At 40.0% G+C, this 26,835-nt stretch overlaps 1 protein-coding gene across 1 annotated transcript; it reads right to left on the minus strand.

Annotated features, from left to right (window-relative positions):
* Positions 1-1,517: 1,517 nt before the first annotated feature.
* Positions 1,518-11,572, minus strand: LYG2 (lysozyme g2). Its single transcript, XM_027624102.1, has 7 exons — positions 11,509-11,572; positions 11,056-11,161; positions 10,523-10,590; positions 5,359-5,499; positions 4,380-4,576; positions 3,235-3,373; positions 1,518-1,636 (listed from the first exon to the last, which is right to left on the minus strand). Exons 3-7 carry the CDS (start codon positions 10,563-10,565, stop codon positions 1,518-1,520), a joined length of 639 nt encoding a protein of 212 aa, XP_027479903.1. The 5' UTR covers positions 10,566-10,590; positions 11,056-11,161; positions 11,509-11,572.
* Positions 11,573-26,835: the final 15,263 nt, after the last annotated feature.

Genomic DNA, 26,835 nt, shown 5'->3' on the forward strand with positions numbered 1-26,835 from the left:
AACATTCTGGATTGCCCACAAGCAGGGTGGATGTCAAAATATTTAACAACTGGTACAGTATGGTCCTCAACCAATTATAAGAGATGCTGGACTGTATTCTGCAGGGCTACCATACTAGCTGACCATTGACTCTGCCCAGTGAAACACAGGGTCCCAGTTCTGCCTGAGTCAAATCTTCAGGCTAGGTTAAGATGTTGGGCAGAGAAGGTTTACCCGGCTTTCTCCGGGGGCACTCAGAGGTAGGTGGGTTTAATTTTGATTCCTTCTCAGAAAGAAAAGTAATGGGGAAACTTTTATCAAATATTTCCCCCAAAAGCTAAAAGCCAAGCAGGAGCCATGTCAGTAGGGACTTTGAGGGTTTTATGCTCCAACATTATTATTTGTGTCCTCTCCTGAGGATGGTAGTAAAGCCACAAACAGCACCAGGTTTTTCATTCTAGAGAACTCTTTTCCATTGTGGGTAGTCTGGACAAGACCAAAGAGGAGAGTAGCCAAGGCGTAGGTATGTATATGACCCAAGATAAGCTCATCAGAGTCTCTCTCCTGAAACTATCAGAGTGAATCAGAATGATGAAAGGATGGAAGAAAAAGTCTCTGGAGTACATTTATGCAAGGAGAGAGCTAATACATTCATGCAGTGAGGATGCTATCAAGTATGGTCAATTGGTTCCTCCTGCACAGAGTCGCTTGGTTTCTCTTCATGTCCTTGACCTTGTTGTTTCTATGAGTCTTTTGATAGCCTTCTATTATAACTGCCTTTTATTCCTTAAATTTTCCAGAATTGGTTACTTTTGCTTGCAGTTAAAGAACCATAACTCATTCAGGTCCTATATGCTTATCTTCAGTCACGTTTTGTGGGGAGTGGACTTCTTGAACAAGTGTGTGGCAGAAATTCCTGAAAATAGAAGAAGCCAGTCCTTGGATCTTCAGCAAACAAGAGGAAGAAGACACAGAAGGTTGGTGTGAGCCAGGGACATGGCATATAGCACTTTCAGAAGATCAGCTTCACCACAGTCAACTCTCAGTTACTTGTGAAGCTAGAATTCCATCCCTAGTTTCTCCATCATCCCACAGGTTGACTGGCTTATGAGTTAAGGATATCTCACAATCAAAGCCCTAGTGGCTTGGACAAATACTTGGAAAAGGACAAAGGCTCAGGCCAGGCTCTCTTGTTAACAATTCTGGTAAAACAGGGGTCAGCAGGCATTGAAATCATGGAATGAAATAGGGCCTCACTGAAATATATATAGATGTCACTTACCATGATATTCACATGTACTACAAAATAATTGTGCATATATGTCTGTGAACATTTTATGGGAATCATATTATGAACTGGTGGGTTTCCTTTTCTTTTTCTTTCTTTTCTTTTTTTGGATGCTTATTTGCATTAAGAAACTGAATTTTCTGTCATAATTGCAACCATTGCTTTGTGTTGGGTACAACACATCCATATCAAACTCTCAAAGAGGGGCCATCTGAACACCTGCCAACATGGCCCACCCACAGAGCTTTGCCTAGAAGCCATGTCTTCTATAGAATTTAGCTCGGGCGAGAAGATCATTGACCAAGTCTTTGTCTATGTCCGTTGGGGTGACAATGGCATCGATTCCTGACTTAAAGGCCGAGAGACCACCTGAAATGAAACAGAGGTTCAGACTGAAATATTAACTTTCAGCAGAAATAAGATATGAGCGGGGCACCTGGGTGGCTCAGTCATTAAGCATCTGCCTTTGGCTTAGGTCATGATCCCAGGGTCCTGGGATGGAGCCTGCATCGGGCTCCCTGCTCCATAGGAAGCCTGCTTCTCCCTCTCCCACTCCCCCTGCCTGTATTCCCTTTTTTGCTGTGTCTTTCTCTGTCAAATAAATAAATAAAATCTTAAAAAAATAAAAAAAGAAATAAGATATGAGCATTCCCAGGATGTAAGCCTCCAGGCAAATTTTTCAAAGCAGACAGTCCCAGATTCTCCTTCCCCCTTCCTCCCCTCCTGAAAGGCTCAACCACCCCAAGAATCTCTGGGAAAATTCCAGATTTTTTTCCTTCTCTCTCCTTTTAAGAGACTTTTATTTTTCTTGCTGCAAAAGCTATATTTGCCTCTTATGTAGTCCAGGCCTGGCAAAACTTGATCCCCAGCAAATCTTCAGTCGGATAATGTTTATAGCATTCTCCCAGTCATTAAATAACTTACTCATTTAAAAAAGAATTTACTCATTTATTCAGTCCCTCATTCAGTCATTCAATAAATGTTTTTATGCACCTACTATGTGCCAGGCAGATGGGTGCCACACTGAGTGCAGGGTATGCAATGGTACACAAGACATAATCATTTCTTTGTAGGGATATGTGTGTGTATGCAAGTGTGTATGTGTATTTTACCCCAAAATTTTAATCTTCAATAGTTATTTATGTGTTTAACATGACTGTGCTTTGCTCTGATATATAGAGAAAAAGACCCCTGGTCATGATCCCTGACTTCAGGGACCTTGAAATAGAGAAACAGAAATTGTTTATTCTAAATTAAGGATGTTAAAGTGTGGGAGGAGAAAGGTATTATGCACACCATGGGTCTATAAGAGGTAGACTTAATAGGCCTTGATGTGGTTGGATGTGAAAACAGAAGGAACCAGAGAACCTAAGAAAACAATCTGGTTTTCTGGCTGGAATGACTAGACATATGGTGCCTTTCACAGAGACAAAAAAAAAGAGAAGAGACAGAAAAACAGAAGAAAGAGTAAGTTTATGGTGGGAGGCTAGTGACTTAATTCGTGTCTGGAAGATGCTGAACTTGAGGAGGTCTGTGATCAGCCAACCAGAGATCTCCACTTGGATATGGTACCTAAAGCCCAGATGTTGCTGAGAACGTTCAGAGTAAATATTTGTTCAAACAAAGAAAGTCATTAAGTTTCTTGCATCGGGAAAATTCTACCAGAGGAAGGCAAACATTCTTTTAAACTCTTGCATTAATTCTCAAGGCATCGCTCAGTGGCTCAGTAACTAATGAGAGATATAATAAGAACACCAACATTTGGCAGAAGGGGAAATGGAAGTTGGGGAGCAAGACCACTCAAAGTAACTCAGTGGTTCAGAGAGTCCTAGTGCATCCTTTTGGCAGCTCCTTCCAGACCCATTGCTGACCCCATGGGAACACTCCCAGGGAGGCCTGGGGCACATCTGGCCTTCAGGGGTCTCACTCGCTGATCTTTTAAACAAAGCTCCACAAACATGGCCTACCTTTGAGGTGTTGAGCCACACTCCACGTGGGGAATTTTTTCTGGATTGCCTTCATTTTGTCTGTTAGAATCCCAACAGCCTGCAAAAGGTGTTCTTTGCTGTCCCAGTCACCAACAGGGTGATGAATTTTTTTATTAAGCTACAAAAATCAGATAATAATGTCAGCATCTGAATGAAGCAACACATTTTTCTATTCTTCCCAATTTCTCTTCCTTGTGCTCAAGTGTACAGCCACTGGTCTTGGCCCCCTTACTTTATCTCCACAGAATTAATTCTACTTTCTCTCACAGAAAAGAGAGTCGGAGGGGCGCCTAGGTGGCTCAGTCATTAAGCGTCTGCCTTCGGCTCAGGTCATGATCCCAGGGTCCTGGGAGGGAGCCCCGCATCGGGCTCCCTGCTCAGCGGGAAGCCTGCTTCTCCCTCTCTCACTCCCCCTGCTTGTGTTCCCTCTCTCGCTGTGTCTCTCTCTGTAAATAAATAAATAAAACCTTAAAAAAAAAAAGAAGAAAAAAGAGAGTCAGAGAAACAAAGTATGATTTGGGAGATGTGGAAGTGGCATAGTTTTTGTTAAACTCTCAAATGTAAATAAATTTATGAAAAAGTTGTTTCAAAACAAATAATTAGCATTCAATGACTAGACATTTGCAGTCAAAAATAAAAATTGTTTCTAATTGGGACAGTCTGAAGCTTGGGTCTCTACAGACAATTTAAAATAATGACTGGATGCAAACATTCAGATAATTTGGATCCCCTTCCTCCAATTTGCCTAAAGAACCATTTGATTCAAGTAGAGCTTAATTATAGTGTTTTGATCTACATGGATAAAATTCACTACTTTATGGGCCCCAAATGGACACTTCTAATAGTGCCCTTTACAAGATTTTCTCAATTTAAGTGCATTGCATATTATTAATTGCAAATTGTAGTTATAAAACTCATAAAATACTTTTTCTGAAGATACCCAAAAACTGATAAATCTGGAAAGAAATACCAGAGGTGTGTTAACAGAAATACAGAAGTACAAATTATGCTGAAATTCCACGGTGTTCTGAAGCCTGGAAGTACTACAAATGGACATCTAGTTTGGGTTGAGCTTCCATAAGGAAGGATGAAGTGGGGCTGACTGAAAGTTTCTTGCCAAGTACCTGCATCAAGCCAAATTTCAGTCCCCTGTGGTCCCAGCCATCTTGCAGGACAGCTCCACCATGGCTTTCTCTCGAGATGATGGCTGCGATGAGAGCAGGGTCCACACAATACCTCAGCCCAACTTCTTTGATCAGAGTCTGGTAAGTTTTTAAGGCCCTCAAATCCATCTCAGCAAACATTTCAGAACCACGGATCCCTAAGTCAATAGAAAACAAAACTGTTTACTCCAGAAGAGAACCCTTTTCCAAAGTTTAATAAGTCAGTCATAGCCCCCAACCACAGCCCAAAGCTTGGGACAACTATTCTAGGACATTGTTTTTAATCTCTAATTGCATAAACCCAGAAAGGTCCACAACCCCAGGCAGTACCACTTCTACTCTCTTTCTTGTTCTTCTGTTACCTGCCACATTGGTGCCTTGGGAAGACTCTTGGACTAGAAGTCAGCCAACCTAAATTTGAGTCTGGTTCTGCTACTACCTAGCTCCAGGCCCATGAGAAGTCTCTTCTTGCTGAGCCTCAGTTTTCAGATCTATAAATTGGGGAGGTAGGATTAGATTGACCTTGTAGTTGCTTCCAGCGCTGACATTCTAATGCTGGGATAACATGAAGAAGACTTTGGAACAGGATTACAAAAGAGAGGATGTACAAAGAGCAAGAGGCTCGCTTAAAATGCTCATGCTGTAACATGAAGTAAATACAACAACAAACAAAAAACAAAGGCAGAATTTAATATTTTATGTAAACCATCATTTAATTATGTAGAAATAAACACATTTGGATAAGGTTTGGAAAGAATAGGGGGAAATTAAAAGAAGTCATTTGTTAAGCTGGTCAGGATTCTGCTTTCTCCTAATTTTTAACTTTGATCTTATTGCTATAACAGCAATTATACCTTTTCAAAATTAAGCTACTTCCTAAAAAATAATATGAAAATGATGAAAGGGGGAAAGCCAAATGTTTGCTTTGCTTTTCACTTACCGCAGTTCATCAACCTGGTTATATCACAGGCGGCACCAGAGGTCTCCATGGTCATGATGTCACCGTAGCAGCCATGGTACAGGCGGGGATGCAGGTGAGGGTTCATTGAGTGAGTGAAAGGGTACGAGCCCCTAGAAGTGCCTGGGGGAGAGAATTACAATTCTCATGAAGCCTGCGAGCTCGAGTTGCTATAATGAGCATTACTAAACCAAAGGTGAAGCCATAGACTTACTCTTTCCCAACTCCCTCCTAAGACCCTTTGGATAGCTCATCAGACAAAACGAAACAGAAGATTCCCCCATCCCATTTTACTCCAACCTTAAAAAAAAAAACTTTTTTAAGTAGTCTCCACACCCAACGTGGGACTTAAACTCATGACCTGGAGATCAAGAGTCACATGCTCTCCTGACTGAGCCAGCCAGGTGCCCCCGAGAATTTCTTAATGAAGTACTTAATTCTAAACATTGTACAAAGTATTATGAAAATCAATTTTTATAGGTCTCAAAAACACTTCCTGCAATCTTGATCAGAATTAAAATTGCCAATAGAGTTTTAAGCAGGAACTTTGAGAGAAATTTTAAACTTCTGACACAAATACTTCTGGGGATGTAAACATCTGGATTAACAAATTGCCTTCGTTTAAGAAAATAAGAAAGAAAGGGCGCCTGGGTGGCTCAGATGGTTAAGCATCTGCCTTCGGCTCAGGTCATGATCCCAGGGTCCTGGGATCGAGTTCCGCATCAGGCTCCCTGCTCGGAAAGGGGCCTGCTTCTTCCTTTCCTTCTGCTTCTCCCCCTGCTTGTGCTCTTCCACTCTCTCTGTCAAATAAATAAATAAAATCTTTAAAAAAAAAAAGAAAGAAAATAAGAAAGAAGGGTACCAATACCACTTAAGATAAAAAAGAAGGGTACCATTAACTTAAAATATCCATTTTATATCATGTTTCTGTGAGGTTGAATTTCTAAGTATAATTAGTAAAATTGGAAATAAAATTCAACTTACCATAAAAACTTAAGTTAAATCCTATTCTTATTTTTTATTTTGTCATTATGAAGTGACTTACTGTCCAAGTCTATTACTAAAGGAGATAAAGAGTTTTGGTGTAAGTTGAAAAGTTTGCTCTAATACTTCCTAGGACTGTTGACTTATACCTTAAGACTACAAATACTTGTCATAAGAAATTATATTTGTTAAAACACTTGATGTTAAAAACTATGTTGTTTCACTTAGTGTTGTAAATGGTATTTTTTAATAGAGAGATGGATTTTCCCCATTCACTATAGGTCTAGTTCTGATGAACTTGATAGTATAAAGAGACTCTCTTAGAATTAGGCACATAACCAATGGAACTATTCCTCATAAATATATATTTTAAAAGGAAAACAAAGCAACTCTAAAGACTAACTTTTTTAAAAAGCAAAACTCATCAAAACAAATAAAAATACAGGCACAATCTACTCTTTCCCAACTACAAACACGCAAAAAAAAAAAAGGTATTGTAAATGCATCAGAAAGTCAGACAATGAAACTATCAAGTAAATTCATAATACTTAGAAAGCCTATTTAGATAACAAAACCAGTAGAAACCAGCAAAGCCATTAAGTTTCCCTAAGCAGTATGGATTTCCATGTGATGCAAAGAGCATGGCATTGGCACTCTCCATGGCCCTCAGCATAGAATCTTGTGCCTACAATATGTGTAGGAAATATACATGAGTGAATGGATGGATTTCCAGGACACAGATCATATGTAAGATAGAAGCATAGAAGCTGGGAGTGAGGGGGCAGACTGACAACATATACCCAGAATCTGACCACTTTTCACCACCTCTGCTACCACCAGGGTCCAAACTACCACCATTGCTCATCTTGATTATTGTAACAGCCTAGCTGACCTCCTTCCTCCACCCTTGCAATCTATCCCCCAGCAGCCAGACTGGTTTGTGGAAACATGCATGGGATCATGGGATCAACCTTCCAGTGGCTTTCCAATCATTGTTGTGGCCTTCAAGCCCTACCTGATCTGGCCTCTGCTCACTTTCTGACTTCTTCTCTGTCCTCACTCTTCTCCAGTCACATTCTTCTCCTTGCTTATCCTTCAACATCTCAGGCAGGTTCCTAGCTCAAGGCTTTTATATTTACAGATCCTTTTGCACAGAATGCTATTTCTCCAGGTATCTACATGATTTGCTGCCTCACTGCCTTCAGAACTCTGTTCAAACACCACCCTATCAGCAAAAGATATGAATAAACAGTTCATAAACAAAAAAAGAAAAAAATCCTTAAATGTATAAAAAGGTGCTCAACCACATTCAAAAGAGAATGCCATATTAAAACATCACTGAGACGCTACTTTCTACCTATTTAATTGGCAAGAATCCAAAAGTTTGACAACGTATTCTGACAGTGAGACTGTGGGGGAATAGGCAGTCTTATACATTGCTGTGGAAGGAGATTTTGCAATAGGCTGTTGTTTCAGCAAAGATCTGGGAACAATCCAAGTGTCATTCACATAGGGACTGAGCAAGCTAAGCCACTTCCACACAACAGATTACTATGCAGCTGCAAAAAGGAGGAACTCTATATGATTCTATAACATTATCTCCAGGTACAGAATAGTAGTTATGGAATTGTATTCTTTGTTTGAAAAAGGGAGAAAATATGATTGTGTGTGTTTGTGTGTGTGAGAGATTTCTTTATATATTCAAAAGAAACAATACAAGGATGAACCAAAAACTAATAAAAATTGTTAGTTATGGGGCAAGGTAAGAAGAGGTGACAGGGATAGAGGCTAGACTTCTCTAAATGTACCTTTTTTATAGTTTTTATTTTGGAGCCATGTACATGTTTTTATAATTTAAAAAAATCCTAAAAAGTGAAAGACAAATTAACTTTATATCAAATTGAAAACTTAATTAATACATAGAAGAGAATTATTTCTAGTTACTTAAAAACAAGTCAATGTAAGCATATACCACTAGTGGAATACATCCTATGAACATAAAGAATCATAAGAAAATCTTAAACTATTTGCACAGGATCACTGTTGGTTGGTAATAGTGCCATAGTTATTTTGAAACTATTATATATAAATGAGTATCATGTTAATGTTATTAAGAGTCAGGATTTTTAGAAATCCTTTGTATTCAAAAATAATGTGAAATATCAATATGAATGCATAAGTATTTTTCTTTTTTTTTTTTTTTAACAATATATACTTTCTAAGTTCTCTCCACTGAAAAGACCTGGAAGGAATAACAGCCCATAGCAATGGAGTACCCCTGATACTCATATTGTGGTCTCTAAATACTATTACTCAGAGGAACCAGTGCTCTTCAGAAAAAGGTCTCATTCCTGGTCTGGGGCAGGAAATGTTTAAGGTAAGCCAGGAACATCTTCTTGTGCCAGAGCTGGCCCTTATACATTTTAGACACATTCTAAAACGTTTATAGGTAAAATGTTTTGATCTTTTGGGTTGCTTTACAATATTCTAACCTCCCCTCCTCCCAAAAAATGCAGACATGAGGGATAGATAAAATAAGAATAGCAAAGTGTTGAAAACCATAGATGCTTGATAACGGTACACAGGAGTTAATTACCCTATTCCCTCCCCCATTTTATGTGTTTGAAACATTCTACAACAATTTTTAATTAACTTATTAAAGAGTCTTTTTTTCTACTTACATTAAAACAGCAACACACTCATGCCTCATTCCTTATCACCCATTACCTTATATTTTATTTATATCACCTATCACCACCTGACATGTCTTCCTTCCTTCCTTTTATTTCTTCCTCTCTTTTTTTCCTATTCCTCTCACTAGAACATTTTTTTTCCCTTTGCTATCTCCTCCTCAGACTTAGAACAATGCCTGGCACAAAGTGGACATTCAAAAAATATTTGTGAATGGATAATGGATGGATGGTTGGATGGATGGATGGATGGATGGATGGATGGATGGATGGATGATAAGTAAAGGAATAATCTAAGTTATCTGGATCAAGTGTCCATATGTCAAAAGTTTCAATTTCTTTTTACTGGAGAGCCAGCCTTTGCTATGCTCACAGGTATCAAAGTGATCTGGATGCCTATTAAATATACCTATTTCTGGGCTCCTCATACTAGGTCTGTTGAATCAGAGTCTTTAGGTATAAGGTCAGAGAATCTGCACTTTAACCAAGACTTCCAGCAGACTCATGCATACCTAAGTTTGCTTTAAGGGGATTAGAATATGACCATGGACTTTACTTGTGTTGACATCATAAACACACAGGCCCTTCTTAATTATAGTCACCTCTCAATTAAACATAGCTAGTAGGGTAGCTCATAATTAGTCCACTGGCTATATAACTCTGCACCCACCTGGAAATTAAAGAAGGAATAAAAATTTAAAACTATGTTCCCCTGCCTTTGACCACATAAATAATCGGAAATTATCACTTTCCTGTAGCTTCACTTTTTCAAATTTAGAATTAAACATTTCAGAAATACTTTCTTCTCAATCTTCACCCTATTCATAAAGGCAACTTGAACATTGTTTACAGTTGCTTTTCATTTTTCCTAAGCCAAATTTTCAATCTTTTCTTATTCAAAGTCCCTAACCATCTCACCAGCCTACGTTTCTATCCTTCCCCTCAGAAATCCTCACTTCTGTTCTGGTCTCACTGATCTGTTTACTGTACTCCCAACACTTTTCATGCATTTCTGCCTCTAAAGGCATTCTACCCATCCAGCAGACTCTTTTCCTCTCCTATCAAATAATACCAAACATTCTTCAAGTATAACATCCTCCCAGAAAGCCTTTCTGGTCTCAACATCCTGACTAGATGTGAACTCCTTATCCTGAACTCTTCCCAGACTAATGTCTTTTTCTGTCTATATTCATTTAACTCTTATTTACTGCCTGGTATTAATAATTTTATCTTCATATGTCTTGCCTCCCAAGGCACTGTTCCATAAATTCCCACTGACAGTGCCTTCACCTGCTTGGCAAGCAGAATACACTGTTAATTATAGATGTAAGCAGTTGATTGATGGCCAGGCTGATTAGAAGGAGAACCCACCCCTCCATTACATGTAATCATTGCTTTTTCTGATTCATGACTATGCTACATGTTTTTGTGGACATCCTGCAGAAGATGCTAAATGTCAGTCGATGACTTACCAATGAGGGCAATAAGTCCCCAAAACAGGATAGAGGATAGCATGGTTGTGAATCTTATCCTACAGCACCTATTATGATTTCAAAGAGAAACTGGTTAATTTTAAAACTTGAAAGTTTCCTGAAGGAAATTTGTTTTAATTAAAAGAAAGTTTAGAATAATTTCCAGTATACTTTTTTGCCAGTTCCAAGATATTATTCTCATAGGCTCAGTACTATGGTTCATTGGATCACTCTTTCCTAAGTATAATCTCCCAACTCATTTTAATCCAATTTCATATTGACATGAGCCTATAAATATCTTAAATATGTTAGGCCAACATACACACTCCCATCCTGTCTCCAAGTTTGCTCGTATCATAATTTTGTTCCCATTCTTCGACTGTAGTCTCCTTAGAAAACCAAAAGAAGCCACTGAGAGGAGCATTAGAGATCATGACTCAGAAGAGGTTTGCTGTGCTCCCTACATTCTATTTTTGGTTTCATTCAAAAGACAGCTTAAGTGTTCTACAAGATACAGGAAGGTGAGCACGAACCTGGTTTGTGAACTTGCAGAGCCAATCTCTCCTCTCGGTTTAGGAAAGTCCCCCGTCTTCAGCACTACCCTGCACGCCAGCCTTTAACAAAGCAGTGGCCTTTGTCCTAAAAGACAAGTTAAACAATTTGAGAATCCATTAGTTGGTAGATCTATGATTACCTGGCTTCAATCCAAGCAAACTTCAGTGTGGCTCTGCCGCTGTGGGGGAGGTTCTAAAATTCTTTTTTTTTTAAATATTTTATTTATTTATTCATGAGAGACAGAGGGAGAGAGAGAAGGAGAGAGAAGCAGAGGGAGAAGCAGGCTCCCATGGAGCAGGGAGCCTGATGCAGGACTTGATCCCAGGACCCTGGGATCATGACCTGAGCTGAAGGCAGACACTTAACTGACTGAGCTACCCTGTGGGGGAGGTTCTAAACAGCAGCCTATAGATTCACCTGCCTCTTCTTACCTGCATCTTGTACCACTGATCGTTGGAGGAGCTTTATATATGGTTCAAAACCCTCTCTTTAAATCACTGACCTCATTAGACCTGATTATAATAACACTTTGTACTTAGGTGGCCCTTTTAATAAAAAGATTTCAAAGCATTTATTAACCACTATTAATTAATTAATCTAATGAACCCCCAAGTTATATCGGAGGCATATATTTGGAGGATAGTTTCTGGGGCTCTAAAATTGAGCTAAGTCAACAACTTCTAAATTTGAGAACAAGAAACAGATAATTAGCATTAAAAAGATAAATAAACAGGAAATACTAGCAGCTCTCATTCCTATATTGGTCGTTTGCCTGAAGGCTGAGCCTCCTGCTCTTTGTTCCTCATTCCATTGTCACATGATCTGCATACCAATATGTCACATGGCTCCTTGCTCCAACTCTACTCTGACAAACAGCCAAGAGTGGCTACCTGCTCTGGGAGATCAGTACAAAGCCAGAGAGTAGCAACATGAGTGCCAGTTTCCCAAACTATCTGAGGAAATGGGAAAAAATGATTTGGCCAGGGATGAAAATTTTTTCAAGGGCGGAGTATCTTTCTTCACATTTATGTCCAAAAGAAGAGATAAAGCATATTGTGCAGCCCTGGGAATAGGAAATGGAAGGGACATTCTTGAAATAGGCAAAGCACATTTTCCAAAGGGGAGGAAGTCTGACACAAGTCCTTCCACAAGTGTGAGAAATTTCTAAGACACTGTACACAATCCTTCCATAAATCCACAAGGTGAACACAGGTGTGAGAGAGACTGAGCAGGAGATGGTGAAGATGAAGGCCCTGAGTCAAACAACTTGCCAGGCTCCCTGGCAATGAATAAACCACAACTTCTAGGAGATCATGCCCTCCTGAAGCTGATCTCTGCACTACCTCGTTGCATTCACTTCTGCCCTGCCTGTTTGTAGAAGAGACTTCCCTTTAAGTGGCCTCCAGCTTTCCATTCCAGGGAATAAGGGTGGGGATATTCTGAACCAACGATAATTCCTGCCTTGACTATCATGAAAATGATTCATGGCTGGGGCTGGCTCTACCAGCACCATCAATGCTTGCAGTCAGGGCCACTCTTTAATAAGGGGTTTTGCATGGATCCAACCTTTCCAACATGGCCCTCAGGAACACATGAGCCATCACCAGTGACAGTGGAACATTGTACTGATGTTGTGCTCATGCCACCCCTCCACCACACCAGTGCAGGACAAGGTGGGAGAAAGAAGAAAGGAAGATGAAGGAGTAGAGGATGAATGAAAAGTTATGTAAAAGATTCTAGGTAGAGGCTGAAGCTGTCTCTAGATGCTCCTAGAGAACAAAAGTAAAAACAAAACATTGAAAGTACTATTAAATGTGAAACCTATTTTATTCTTCTCCCTGTTTTCATATAGTCGGGCTACAAGTCCTTCTAGGTATGAAGTTCTTCATGTCCAGGCCCTCTGCAATTTAAATAAATGCTTTCAAATGGATGTGGATTATTAAGCTTTGTTCAAATTGTGAGAATACAAACAAACATTTATTTGACACCCATCATACCCCAGGTTCCTATGTACATTATATCATCCAATCCTCCAACAGCTCTGTAAAGTAGGTATTATCCCTATTTTAGAGATGGGGAAATGGAGACTCAGAAAAGTTAAGCAACTTGTCAAAGATGGCACAGTCAGGACTTGGCAAAGCTGGGATTTGAGCCCAGGTCTATAAGATTCCAAAATCCATACTCTTCCATATGTCCAAGGTACTAGTGCTATGGACCAATGACCCTGCAGAGTAATTATTACAACGGGTTCAAATCAATCAGTTTGCACACAAAGCATCGTCTGTGGTCTGAATAAATCATTCCAGTTGTAGATATTTAGCCATCATTTGTTTGTAGATGCTGTTGTCATTTTTTTTTTTTTTTTTTTTTTGAGGGAGAGAGAGAGAAGGGTGAGGAAGGCAGAGGAAGAGAGAAAAAATCTTAAGTAGGCTCCATGCCTAGCAGAGTCCCAATGCGGGACTCAATCTCATGAACCTGAGATCGTGACCTGAGCTGAAATCAAGAGTCAAACGCTTCACCAACTGAACCACTCAGGCACTCCGATGCTGTTGTAATTTTTAAATACAAATATGAGTCAACTAAATCCACAGTAGCTTTTTGTCACTTTATATCTTCACCAATAACATACATTGAGTTTCTATAGTAGGCCTGGCAGAACAGTAGTAAGAGGCAGGGGCTAGGTCTGCACCCAGGTTTGTTGCACTCTAAAGCCTAACTTTTAATTAATAATCTAGAACCCAATGGATGGTTAAGTATGGATGCTATCATGTAAGGGTCTGAGGAAAATGTTGACATTGAAAAGTAACTTACTGAATGAATGATTCCCCATCTCTTCCCAAGGGTGCTAACATTGACTATGCATGTGAGTTGTACTGATGGTGCCAGGAGGAACTTGAAGGGACCAGTCATCTGCTATAATCTCCCTCAGCCCCCCTGTTTTCCCAAAGTAATAATATGATCTATATGCAAAAAACATATTTTCTCAGGGCACCTGGGTAGCTCAGTCTGTTAAGCATCCGACTCTTGATTTTGGCTCTGGTCATGATCTCAGGGTCATTGGATCAAGCCTGGCATCAGACTCTTCACTTGGCATGGAGTCTGCTTGGCATTCTCTCTCTCCCTCTCCCTCAGCCACCCCCTTGCTCATGCTCTCCCTCTCACTTTCAATCTCTCTCTCTATTTTTTAAAAATTATTATTATTATTGGCTGGGTGATGGACATTGGGGAGGGTATGTGCTATGGTGAGCACTGTGAATTGTGTAAGACTGATGAATCACAGACCTGTACCCCTGAAACAAATAATATATTATATGTTAATTAAAAAAACAAAAAAATTATAATTATTATTTTAAGATTTTATTTATTTGAGAGACAGAGAGCATGAGCAGTGGGGAGGGGCAATAGTATAAGCAGACTCCCCCCTGAGCAGGGAGCCTGATGTAGATTCCGTCCCAGGGCCCTGGGATCATGACCTGAGCCAAAGGCAAATGTCTAACCAACTGAGCCACCCAGGTACACTTCTCTGTCTCTCTAAATGAATAAATAAAATCTTTTTTTAGAATGTCTTTGGGGCACCTGGGTGGAGCTGGTTAAGCATCTGACTATTGGTTTCAGCTCAGGTCGAGATCTCGGGGTCGTGGGATCAAGCACCATATCAGCCTCCACCCTCAGTCCCTGCACTTAGTGGGGTCTGCTTGAGATTCTTTCTCCCTCTCCCTCTGCCCTTCCTTATCTCTCTCTATCTCTCTCTCTCTCAAAAATCAACAAATACATCTTTTAAAAAAAAGTTCTTGCTATACAAATGACACCCTGTGACCAGTCCCCTGACTTCCTGCAACCTCCCAAACAGTTGTCTACTTCCAAGACTTTTCAAGATAGTAATACTCTGGTAATATAGTTGTGGTTCCTGGCCCTAGGGGTCAGGACTCCAATCATCTCTAACATCTAAATGACCTCAGCAAGAGACCTTAAGCCAAAATGTATGTAGCTTCCACAAAAACAACCTGCTTTCCATCAATCTCACCAAAGCAGGGTGTGGCAAGAAGAGCTCTGGCCTGGAAGTCTAGAGATCCAGCTTGTAGTCTCAGATCTGCCCCTAACCACCTGAGGGCCCTTGGGTAGGTCACCAGTCTAGACATCATTTTCCCACCTATAGAGTAAAAAACCTGGATGACAGCAGATGATCTCCAAGCCCTTGGTCTGGCTCCAACAATCTACTGGATCCAGAAGAGGGAATAAATGTGGGAGGTCAAATAGAGAGGCTTAAATATGGATTAAGTCTATATTACACTTTTTACTGTTTTTCAGGGAAACTTGGACTGCATTTTAGTTCTCATCAAAATCACAAATGCCATGCAAGTCATCCTGTGTTTTAGGGTGGATTTCAAAATAAATTTTCTTCTCTATCTTGCAACTGACAAGTAGTACAACTTTATCATATGTAGGCCCAGAACTTAAGTTCAGGATCCTGATCCTCAACTATTTTCATATTGACAAGGGCAGTAAGAAAGAGGTGTTGTTTGTTTGCTTGCTTGCTTATTTGTTGGTCTCAGCCATAGTTACAAATTTCCCTGTCAGGTTGAGTGAGTCACAGAAGATATGAGTAAGGCCAATGAAAGTTTTAACTTTGCATATGTCAACAGTAGCCTCAGAATTGCCCAAAATAATGTAAAGGGCTGAAAAATATAGTATATTGAAAAATCAAGATTCTTTTTGTCATAACTCTCAGAAGACTTTTAGATCCAGGTTCAGATTGCTGTTGCTCATAGTTTGGGGTTAGGTGGGGATCACAGTCTGGGGAATCATTATTCCTGTCACAATGCCTATCACTGTGATGTTGAAGCCCAAGACAGGACTCAAATGCTCTGGCAATTCCACAGAATTTTTAACTTTTCTTTCTGCTGCCTCTCTACTTCCCAACCCAATGTCCTGTTCCCCCTTAGGTTAATCTAATAACAGAGTTATATTAATTAATGACAGAAACATAAAGTCATATCATTTTCAGGTACAATTTAATTTTAAATTTTAACCAGGGTTTTCAATACCTGAAGTCTTGTTTTTTCAAAGTGAGAAATGAGGCAGTCTGCCACAGGGATGCAGAAACGAGAGGACAGCCATTACACACACACACACACACACACACACACACACACACACACACACAAACCTCTTTGCAAAAGGATCATTATTTTTATAATAAAATACATGCATTTCAAAAATACACACATTTACTGTGGAAAAAAATGTGAAATCTGCATTAATTTTTAAGATAGAACATCAGATTCAGAAAGGTTTCTCTTTCAGCTCCCACTTGGAACGCTGTTCCAAACCACCACCCACCCGGGGTAGCCTTTATATGCCTATGCCATTGAGAGAGCTTCAGTGGAAAAGTTTAAGAAGTACTGTCCTAATTAATAGGAGAGGAATGATGATGGAATCTAAGGCACTGTGCATGCCCAAGGAAGTAGATTTTGGTTGGAGTTCCTTGAAGGACTCCTCAGAACACATCACAGAGAGAGTTGCACTTGTGCCCTGAGCTAGCCTAGGTCAGCACCCTTGGGAGTTAAAAGAGCCCAGTATCTCAAGCTCACTTGGTCCTCTTTCCTTCCTCATCCCCATCTACCTCCCTCCCAGCACTGGTCTGTGGTTTTAGAAGCTGGGTTGCCTCCAGTATGTTGCCATTTGGGAATCCCAGCCTCAGCTCTCCTTTCTCAAAAACAACCAAGGATGATTACCATGGGCAACTCATTTAACCTCTCTGAGCCTTAGTTTGCCTCATCTGTAAAATGGAGATGATAATGATGCCCCATGACTGTTTTGAAGATAAAAATAAATTATATGTGTGAAAACATGTTATAAACTGCAATGCTTCATATACATGTCAGTTATTACTATGATGGTGTTGCACACAAATCCTGATGGTTTGGCTTCTTGTTGATTTATTCATTTGTTTGTTTATCTGTCCATGGGACACCAGGAAACATAATGAAGAGTTGACTTATAGGACAGGAAGTAACAAGTGAAGCTTTGCTTCAGCCAGGAAGGACATATGGCAAGACAAGCAAAGGCTATTGCCGGGACTCTGCATCCTGCCTGGTGGGACTGGAGGAATGACAATATCAGAGACAGTCACACGTAGCCTAAACACCCACTGCACAGCTTAGAAACTGCAGAATGAAGGGGCTGCCCAAGAATACATGGCAAAGGTACTTTGAAAACAATGGTTGGTGGGAAGGCAGAAGGGGAACCCTTTCACAAAATTTCACTAAAAAGCTCAATTTAACCTCAGGATATTTCAATGCCTGGCTTGAACTGCTGAGTGCTTTTCTTTTCTTGTCTTGAGTTTAACCTCCTCTCTGGTAAACAAAATACCATACCCTGCTGAAGGTACAAGGTCTTCCAGTGTCAAATATTTGACCAACAGTTCAGAAAAGAAGATATACAAGTGGTCAAAAAGCTCATGAAAAAGTGCACAACATCATTAGTCATCAGGAAAATACAAATTAAAACCACAATGAGATAGCATTTCACACTCTTTAAAAAGGCTAACATCAAAGAGTGGTTATATCAAATATTGGTGGAAATATGAAGTAAATGGAACTCCCATTGTATTTTAACTCTGGCTAGAATGTGAAATGGTATAATTGCTTTGGAGAACTGTTTAGCAGTTTTGTATAAAGTTAAACATATGTTGGGGCCCTTCAGAGTTCTTCTAGCTAGTCTAAGAATTAAATTGACATGAGACAGATTAACAGAAGAAAAAAAAAGTTTAATTATTTGCACATGGAGGCCCAATAATGAAATTGAGACCTAAAGAATGACCAAGGCAGGCAGTTTTTATATTTTTTAGACAAAGAGACAGTAACTCTGTGAGGCATTGACAGGACAAAGATAACTTATGTTCAGGAGCTTCAGTTAGTACGAATTCTGAACAGAATTTGGGCTGGGGTAGTAAATTCGTAAAAAGTACAAGGTTTGTTGATACAGCCTTCTTGGCCTGAATTCCCTATCTCTGTTGATAATGATGTCTCTTTACCTCTTGGTACAGGGAGAGTACCTTTCACATGGGAGATTTCTGCTTTCTGGAGACAAAGGGGGGCCAGAATGTTCTTCTTGCACTGGCTCTTTTTAACTAACTTTAATTTTAATTAATTAATATGCCAAAGTGGCACATTTTGGGGTGGTCTGCTCTTGGCTCCTACACATACATCTAACATATTACCCAGCAATTCCATTCCTGGGTATTTAAGAGAAATGGAAATAAATGCCTCCCAAAAGACTTGCACAAGAATGTTCATAGTAGCTTTATTGACAATAGCCCAAATATTGGAAACATTCCAAAAATTCACCAACAGGGGAATGGATTTATAATCATGGTATAGCCATATAATAGAATAATACCCAGATTAATAAACAAAAAATTAGGGAAGAACTCCAAATAACCTAGATTGGGTCAAGTTCCCACCTCTGGACAATTCAACTGTGTCTAGGAATAGATTTGTTTGAAAAGGAGAACGGAGAAGTCTGATTTTTTTTTTTTTTAATGTGCCACAGTTGTTCCTTTACCTGTATTGGAGAGAAGAGCTAGGGCAGTATCTGGAGGAAGGCTTGAATCAAGGCCACTTTGTTATGGTTTATCCTGGGAATGACTTGAAATATTTAAGTGCTGTAGAAGATATTGAGGATATGGAAATGGAAGCATTATGTGATCTAGTAAGGTTAAAGGCATGAGTTCAAAAGCCTAGGAATAGAGATTAGGCTGAGGTATGGATGGAAACACTTCTCCCATTGTAAAAGACAGAAAAGAGGACAAAATCAGATAGTAATGCAGCTCAATTTATAGAGTCGATTGGAGAAAACAGAGAGTTATCTAATGATTCCTAATTCCCTTGTGAAATAGAAGGTCAGATCATGTGCTGAGAGTAAAAGTTATGTAGAATTAAAGGCTCATGGAAATGGAGAAAATGTGGAAAAGCTGCTCTGGAGAATTAAGAGACCTGACAAGAGAGCCAAAAAGATTAGTAGGGTCCAAATATAGACTGGTTGAGGTCAGAGTCCATAAATATTTTAGAAGCACCAAAATGCTAGGCCCCCCAAAGTGCAGAGAGGAAGCATGGGTTAGGAGCTTCTGCTGGAGGCTTTTTAATAATAAGTTTTCTTGTTTAACAACAGAAAAATGTTCATGATCTATCTTTAAGTTCTTTACTTAAGCAGGTTATTAAATAGTATTAATGAATGGTTCCAATTTTATTTTAAGTGTATGTATATGCTGTCATGGAAAATAAGCTGAATTGCATCTTCACCTGTAGCAGATGTTATAGAATTTTCTTCAAAGAGGCTACACCACAGTTACCCTCGGAAGTAGGGTATGAATGTTCCCGATCCCCCACACCTCCACCAAACTTTACTATTATCAGACTTTTAAACTGGGTGGGAAAAGTCTCATTTCCCTGATTGAGGTTGGGTGTCTTTTCATCTATGCATATTCACCATTCCACTTACAGCTTCTCAAACTACTGGCTTATATCTGTTGATAATCTTTTGCTGGATCATTTGATTTTTTCTCATTTTTAAAAGTAGGAATCCTTAGGGGCGCCTGGGTGGCTCAGTCGTTAAGCGTCTGCCTTCGGCTCAGGTCATGGTCCCAGGGTCCTGGGATCGAGCCCTGCATCGGGCTCCCTGCTCCGCGGGAAGCCTGCTTCTCCCTCTCCCACTCCCCCTGCTTGTGTTCCTTTTCTGGTTGTGTCTCTCTGTCAAATAAATAAATAAAATCTTTAAAAAAAAAAAAGTAGGAATCCTTAGTACATTGTAGTCTGGGTCCTGGCCTTTTGTTTTTGTTTTTGTTTTGGGGTAGGGTTTGTTGCCTTTTATTAATTATATGAAATATAAAAAAAGGAATTACAGAACATAAAACAAAATAATGAATAATTTATGGGGGTGTAATCACAGTACGTTTCAGTAACTTTCAAGTATTCTACAAAGAATATGTATTAATTTAGTGATTAGAAAGAAGCACTATTTTTAAATTCTTTAGAATTTTAAAAACCCTATGTTCTCTAGAGTGTAGCTAAGTCTGATCCCACAGATGAATACTGTGTAGGGATTTCCTTTAAATGGCCCTGGGCCCCTGGAATTTTGTGAAAACTGCAAGGGCACCTTCCAGAATTTCAGCCCCTGGAGCCTTACCTCAGAAGTTGACTGGGAAAGTGGGATCATCAGAGGTCATTTACATTTGTCCACCCTTCTTTGTGCCAAATTGAGGGCTGAGGGATTGGAGCCTGAGTTTTAATTCCAGACACCTAGAGCAACAAAAAGGCCCAGGAGAACGTTGGCCTCCCTGAATGTTGGTCAACAAGTAATGGAGAGATGTCTGAGGAGTCATAGCTGTCAACAATCACCCTTAAGGTTGACCCAACCTCAGCCAGTATTCCCGAGGCTGACACAGGGGTGAGAATGCCTCAGGCACCCCTGACTTCTCCTAGGTCCTTTGTAGGAACTTCTGACAAGCCTGGGGCTGGGGAACTGACTGTTTTAAGAAAAATGGGGAAATGGCCCCAGCTGGTCATGCCACGCTGTTAACAACAGAGGGCAGCATTGTGCTGCCTTTGCCTCTGAAAAGAGCCAACCCACGAAGTTGTCCGCTTGGGCAGAGCGAGTAGCTCAGGCCAAAACATCGTCCTACAGCAACTTTTATTCTATTTATTATCTCAGCCTGATTTACTTGATTTTGCCTGGTTCCAGGATTCTCATCCGAAGTTCCTTAGGGAGTTGTAACTACGATAGAAAAAAGAAGAAAAAAATGGGAGCTATTGGCTTTCTTCATCTTCACTTCCTTTTGCTCTCCTGCATAGACAGAAGCATGAACACACTGATATGTTCAATGCCAAATTGTCTTTAAAGTAATTATCCACTCTGAAAATTATCAACAACTCTCTGTACAGCCAGACACTATAACATAGGCAATGTCTTTTTAATATCTTATATTTGCACAGTGCTTCAGAAATTTAAATGGGCTTTTGAATAAGTTAAAATACCTGAAATAACCCTCTGAGAAAGGTCAAGCAGATTTATCTCCTTCATTATACATACAAAAAAAGAGATCAAATTATTTTCCCAAGATCTCCCAGCTAATAAAAGGTGAAGCTGAGATTAGAACCCAGACATTCAGACACTGGGTCCAAGGAATTTCGTTCCCATTACTAACTGGACATTTATTATTAAAGGCATTTATTTCTTAAATCATGAAATTCCAAGATTCAGTGATTTGTTTTGTCATTTCCAAAAACCAGGCATTAATGGCCTCAATTACCACCTGGCTGCACAAAGACCTCTCTTCAGAGCCACCTAGGTCCGCCTTAATTTCAACACGGCCCAGCCCCTGTCTACCTTCTCTGATATACTCACTCCCATTAGAAAATATGCTTTTTGAAGTTCTCTGTTCAGAGATTTTCCAGACCAGCACTGTCCAATAGGAATGTAATGTGAGCCATGAATTTGATTAAATTTTCTATTAGCCACATTGAAAAGGGGAAAAAGAAAATGATAAAATTAATTGTAATAGTATATTTTATCTAACCCAATAGATCTAAAATATGATTTCAGTATAAAGATTGAGATATTTTACAATCTTCTTTTTCATACTAAATCTGTGTATTTTAGAGTAACAGCACAGCTCTTTTCAACCTAACCACATTTCAAGTACTCAGTAGTCACATATGGCTAATGGTTACCATCTTGGATGACACAGTTCTAAATGGTAACTGTTTACATGAACTTTTGATGCCCTACGACAAATGAGTCACCTAACACAGAATTTTTTATATCTATAGAGGAGATATTTTTAGGTATTTCGAGTTGCACTATATCGGGTTGTGTCAGCCCCAAGCTCCCTTGAAGTATTTGAGGAGCTAAAATCTTGGACCTTAGATCAAACCCTGATCTGCCCTTAACTGACCATTTGACCTTGAGAAACTAACTTAACCCCCCTGATTAACTAACTTAACCAGAATACTACTATTTTTTTTAAGATTTTATTTTTTATTTGACAGAGAGAGAGAGACACACAGTGAGAGAGGGAACACAAGCAGAGGGAGTGGGAGAGGGAGAAGCAGGCTTCCTGCCGAGCAGGGAGCCCGACGCAGGGCTCGATCCCAGGACCCTGGGATCATGACCTGAGCTGAAGGCAGACACTTAACGACTGAGCCACCCAGGCACCCCTGGAAGACTATTATTTAATTATGGTGTTGTGTGAATTATATTTAATTCTATATAAAGCACCTATTATGATGCCTGTCATACAAAGCAATCATTCAACAAATGGTAACTCTTTACCATTATTACCCTCATTGCTTCTCCTATGCTGCTCAGTTGTGCTGGACTTTCTATGACTAGATCAGGCCAGTAGGCAGCCATTATTCAAGGAGGAAGGGAGAAGGGTCCTCTGTGGAGCACCCTGTACTCCCCCAACCAGTGTGCGCTTTACCACCCATGCTGGATTGAATAGTGTCACCTCAAAATTCATGTCCACCAGGAACCAGTGAATGAATGTAATCTTATTTATAAATAGGATCTTTGCACAGAGCCTGGGTGGCTCAGTCAGTTAAACGTCTGCCTTTGGCTCAAGTCGGGATCCTGGAGTCCCAGGATTGAGCCCTGCATCAGGCTCCCCGCTCAGGGGAGAGTCTGCTTCTCCCTCTGACCCTCCCCCTTTGTTGCTCTCTCTCTCTCTCTCTCTCTCTCTCTCTCTCTCCCACTCACTCACTAAATAAATAAATAAATTTTTTTTAAAAAAAAGAAATAGGATCTTTGCAGATGTGATCATATTGGATTAGGGTAGGTCCTATACCCAATGACTGGTGTCCCTAAAGGAAGGCCATGTGAAGACACAGGGGGACACACAAGGAGTACACCATGTGAAATCTGAGGCAGAGATTGGAGTGATGTGTCTACAAGCCCAGGAATGCCAAGGATTGCAGGCAATTACCAAAAGCTAGAGGGAGCATGGCCCTGCTGACATCTTGATTTTAGACTTTTAGCCTCCAGAACTGTGAGAGATTAATTTCTGCTGTTTTAAGCCACCCATTTTGTGGCAATTTGTCATAGCAATCCTAGAAAACAAATGCATCACTAAATTTCAATTGTTTCTTTTCTGGGTTGTCTCTCTCATAGTCTGATTCATGCTCTGTCATCTTGCTATCCCCAGTACTTGGCACAGTGTTTGGTATATCACAGGCGCTCTATACATGTTTGTGGACTAGGAGTGAAGCAAGAAAGCACATGGGGAAAACCAAGTCTGATAAACATGTAAAGGTGTCATTCTACTCCTGATAAATCTCTAAGAACTATTAACATGAGCCAGGAGGAAAGGTAAGTTTAGAAAAATCTGTGGGTAATTGTACTAGGGAGCAATCAATGAAACTCTGATTGGAGAGGTTTTTGGTTTGGGTTTTGGTTTTCCTGATTGGAGAGTTTTGTTGTAAGGGGCAGAGAGTAGAGTAGCAAGAAGCAGAAAAATCCACAGAAAGATGGCAGGAAGCAGAAGCCATGAGGCTGGAGAAGCCTTGAGTGAGCAGACAGGAGACCAGAGATTGGTCAGAAAAATCATTTGCCTGTCAGAAGTAGTAGCTGTTGATACAGAAATGGAGGGTTCCTGAATCCCAAGAAGAGACCACCAAGAGCTGCTACTGGACCACTAGGTGGCTGTGCTCTTCTGGGGAACATTCTAGTTCTCCATGCCACCTACTCATCCTCTGCTGAACCAGCTTCCTCTGCTTTCTCACTTCCCTATGAATCTCTACAACAGAGCACCATTATCTGAAGTAATCTGAGCATTTTCCTCAACTGCAGGCATATATATATATATATATATATATATATATATACACACACACACACATATTTAAGGATTTATTTATTTATTTGAGAGAGGAAGTGTGAGCATGAGCAGGGGAAGCAGTAGAGGGAGAGGGAGGGAATCTCCAGCAGACTCCCTACTGAGCACAGAGCCCACCACGGGGCTCAATCCCAGGACCCTGAGATCATCACCAGAGCAGAAATTAAGAGTCAGACACTTAACCAACTGAGCCACCCAGGTACCCAAGGCCTAGATATATTTTAATTCAGTTAGACTGTTTCTGGTTTTATTTTTACTTTATAGATAAGGAAATTGCAACTTATATCAACACATTGGTGGGTTTAAATCTTCCTCTTTCTCTCCCCTTTTCTCCCTCTCTCTTGCTATTTTTCCTACTCTCTTTGCATTAGTTAGAAAGCAGAGAGGAAGACAGAAGATAGGCAACAGGGGAGGAACGTTTTGATGGAAAAAGGCAGGTGTTCATGTGAGAAATCATTAGGGGCTAATTATCCTTGGGTGGAGGCAGCAGGGCAGCAAGTGACCCACGGTGAGGAAATGCTTGAGGATAACTTCCCAGTTTTGCTTAGGAATAAATTTTTTTTAAATCACAGACTGTAAACTATTTCCCACAGAAGTCAAGGAGAACATCAGAGTAACAAGGGCCTTTAAAAAAAGTTTTAATTTAAATGTTTAAATGTTTCATCATTATATTTTCACTCTGCTGAGCTTTGAAGGTCGTATTATAAAAGCAACTCTGAGCAGAGTCCTGTTTACCTGCCATGCTGTAATCAGTGTTGCTACCTTAACCTATAAGGAAAGTTATAACCAGTTTTCTCTCCTGGGATGTTTCAAATAAGATGTCCCAGGGCAGCTTCATCAAATAAGGCAGCAGCAGACTCTGAGACCATATAAATACAGTTTTTTTTGGAAGATTAGATTGCATAACTCCAGAGTCCTGGACATCTGTGGTCTCAGGCAGATGAAAGAACAAGAGATGAAGTCATATGGGGGATGGTAGAGGCAATCTTTCATCTGAGGAGAAAAGAAAGGGCTTCCCTTCAGGACTGACACATTACGCATCCTGTTCCCCAGGAAACTGAAACCACAGCTGCAGCTCTGAGCTCTAATATTGGACTGGGAGCTGAGAGATCTCTCTGCAAAACAGGCTTCCCTAGGGCAGGGCAGGCATTTTGCTCTTTACTATATACAACTTGAGGGTTTTTATCTTCCCTCAGAACATGGAAATGAAATCATACCAGTGCCAGCAAGAACAGTTATCTTTATTTTTCTAAAGTGATTTCCCCTCCCTAAACTCTTACTCAGTAAACAATGCCATTCCAAGCCCCTCTTTCATTTTCTTCCAGGTAATGATGTTTGTGTGACAGCATTCAACCCAAGAAGAGAGCCTGTCTGGGGTCCCAGGATCATAGTTGATCAGTGCAGCCTTTGGCATTCATAAAGTTTTCATTAAAATGAGAGCCTAAGAATATCCTATTTCTCCCAAGAGTCTTCCTCTGGCTTCCCCAGGCAGGCTTCTCTGTGAGTCCATGTGAACTCTATCACATGCAGTCTTGACCTCTTGTTATCAGGGGGTTAATGGATTGCACATCTATCTTGTATAATAATAGTTATTTTTGTCATTGATTGAGTCCCTACCTGTGTCAGGAGCTGTAATCAGCATTTTACACAGCATTATTTCCTTTAATTCTCATTCCACAGATGGGGAAATTCAAGCAGAGACATGGAGTGACTTCCAAAAGGTCTTATGTGAAGCCACATCTCTCTCTCTCTCTCTTTTTAAAAGATGTATTTATCTTAGAAAGACAGAGTTGGGGGGGAAGGGGCAGAGGGAGAGATAGAATCTCAAGTAGACTCCTCACTGAGCACAGAGCCCAACACGGGGCTCAATCTCACAACCCTGAGATCATGACCTGAGCCAAAATCAAGAGTCAGACGCTTAACCGACTGAGCCACGTAGGCACCCTATATCTCTGTTGCTGCTTAAGGGCACCTGCCTTGTTAAACTGGCATCCAAAAGAATTTCCCAATATATTTTAAGTTTAGCTGAGGTGGTTATGCCATATGAGCATATATTTAGCATAACAATTACCTAGAAGCAGTATAATTATATTAAACAAAATTTACACCTGGTAGGAAATTCAGAGCATCAACCTGTCCAACTCTTTAATTTAGTTTAAGTCACTATAAAAGTGTACACAGTAAAGAGAAGCAGAGTCTAGACTTCTGACCAAAGGTGTATTGTGACCATCCACCTTCTTCCCTTAAGACAAAATATACCTCTCTCTACTCCCCAGCTAAGAGCTCAGGGATGGTAGGAGGCAGGGAGCCTTGGTGCTAAGAATTCATTGCCGCTTTGCACCCATAAGCTGTGTGACACCATGTCAGTCACTGAGCTTTCTGAGTCTCAGGTTTCTCTTTTGTAAGATGGGAATAACATGGTTCTACCTGTATCACAGAGCTTCTATGGAAACATAGTCCAGTAATGGATATGAAGGGATTTGAAAAGGGAAAATGTACTATTGGATGTATGACACAATTATTATCAATGATTCAACAAAGTAGAAGTTTATTTCTCTCTCATGAATCAGATCCTTCTGTGTTACTGCCTCACCATCCCTAAGTGTTTTTCTTTTCCTCTTGGTCCAAGTTGGGTCATCTCCATGCTATCAAAAAAAAAAAAAAAAGACAATGGACAGGATGGGAGAAAATACTTACAAATTATAAACCTGATCAGGGGCTTATATCTAGAACATGTAAATAATACTTATTACTCAAAAATGAGACAAGAAACTCAATTAAAAATAAGCAAGGTATTTGAATAGACATTTCATATCTAAAGAAGATATGCAAAAGACCAATAAAAGGATGCTTAACATTATTAGTC

The sequence above is a fragment of the Zalophus californianus genome, chromosome 8 (assembly GCF_009762305.2).
Source record: "Zalophus californianus isolate mZalCal1 chromosome 8, mZalCal1.pri.v2, whole genome shotgun sequence".
Classification (NCBI taxonomy): domain Eukaryota; kingdom Metazoa; phylum Chordata; class Mammalia; order Carnivora; family Otariidae; genus Zalophus; species Zalophus californianus.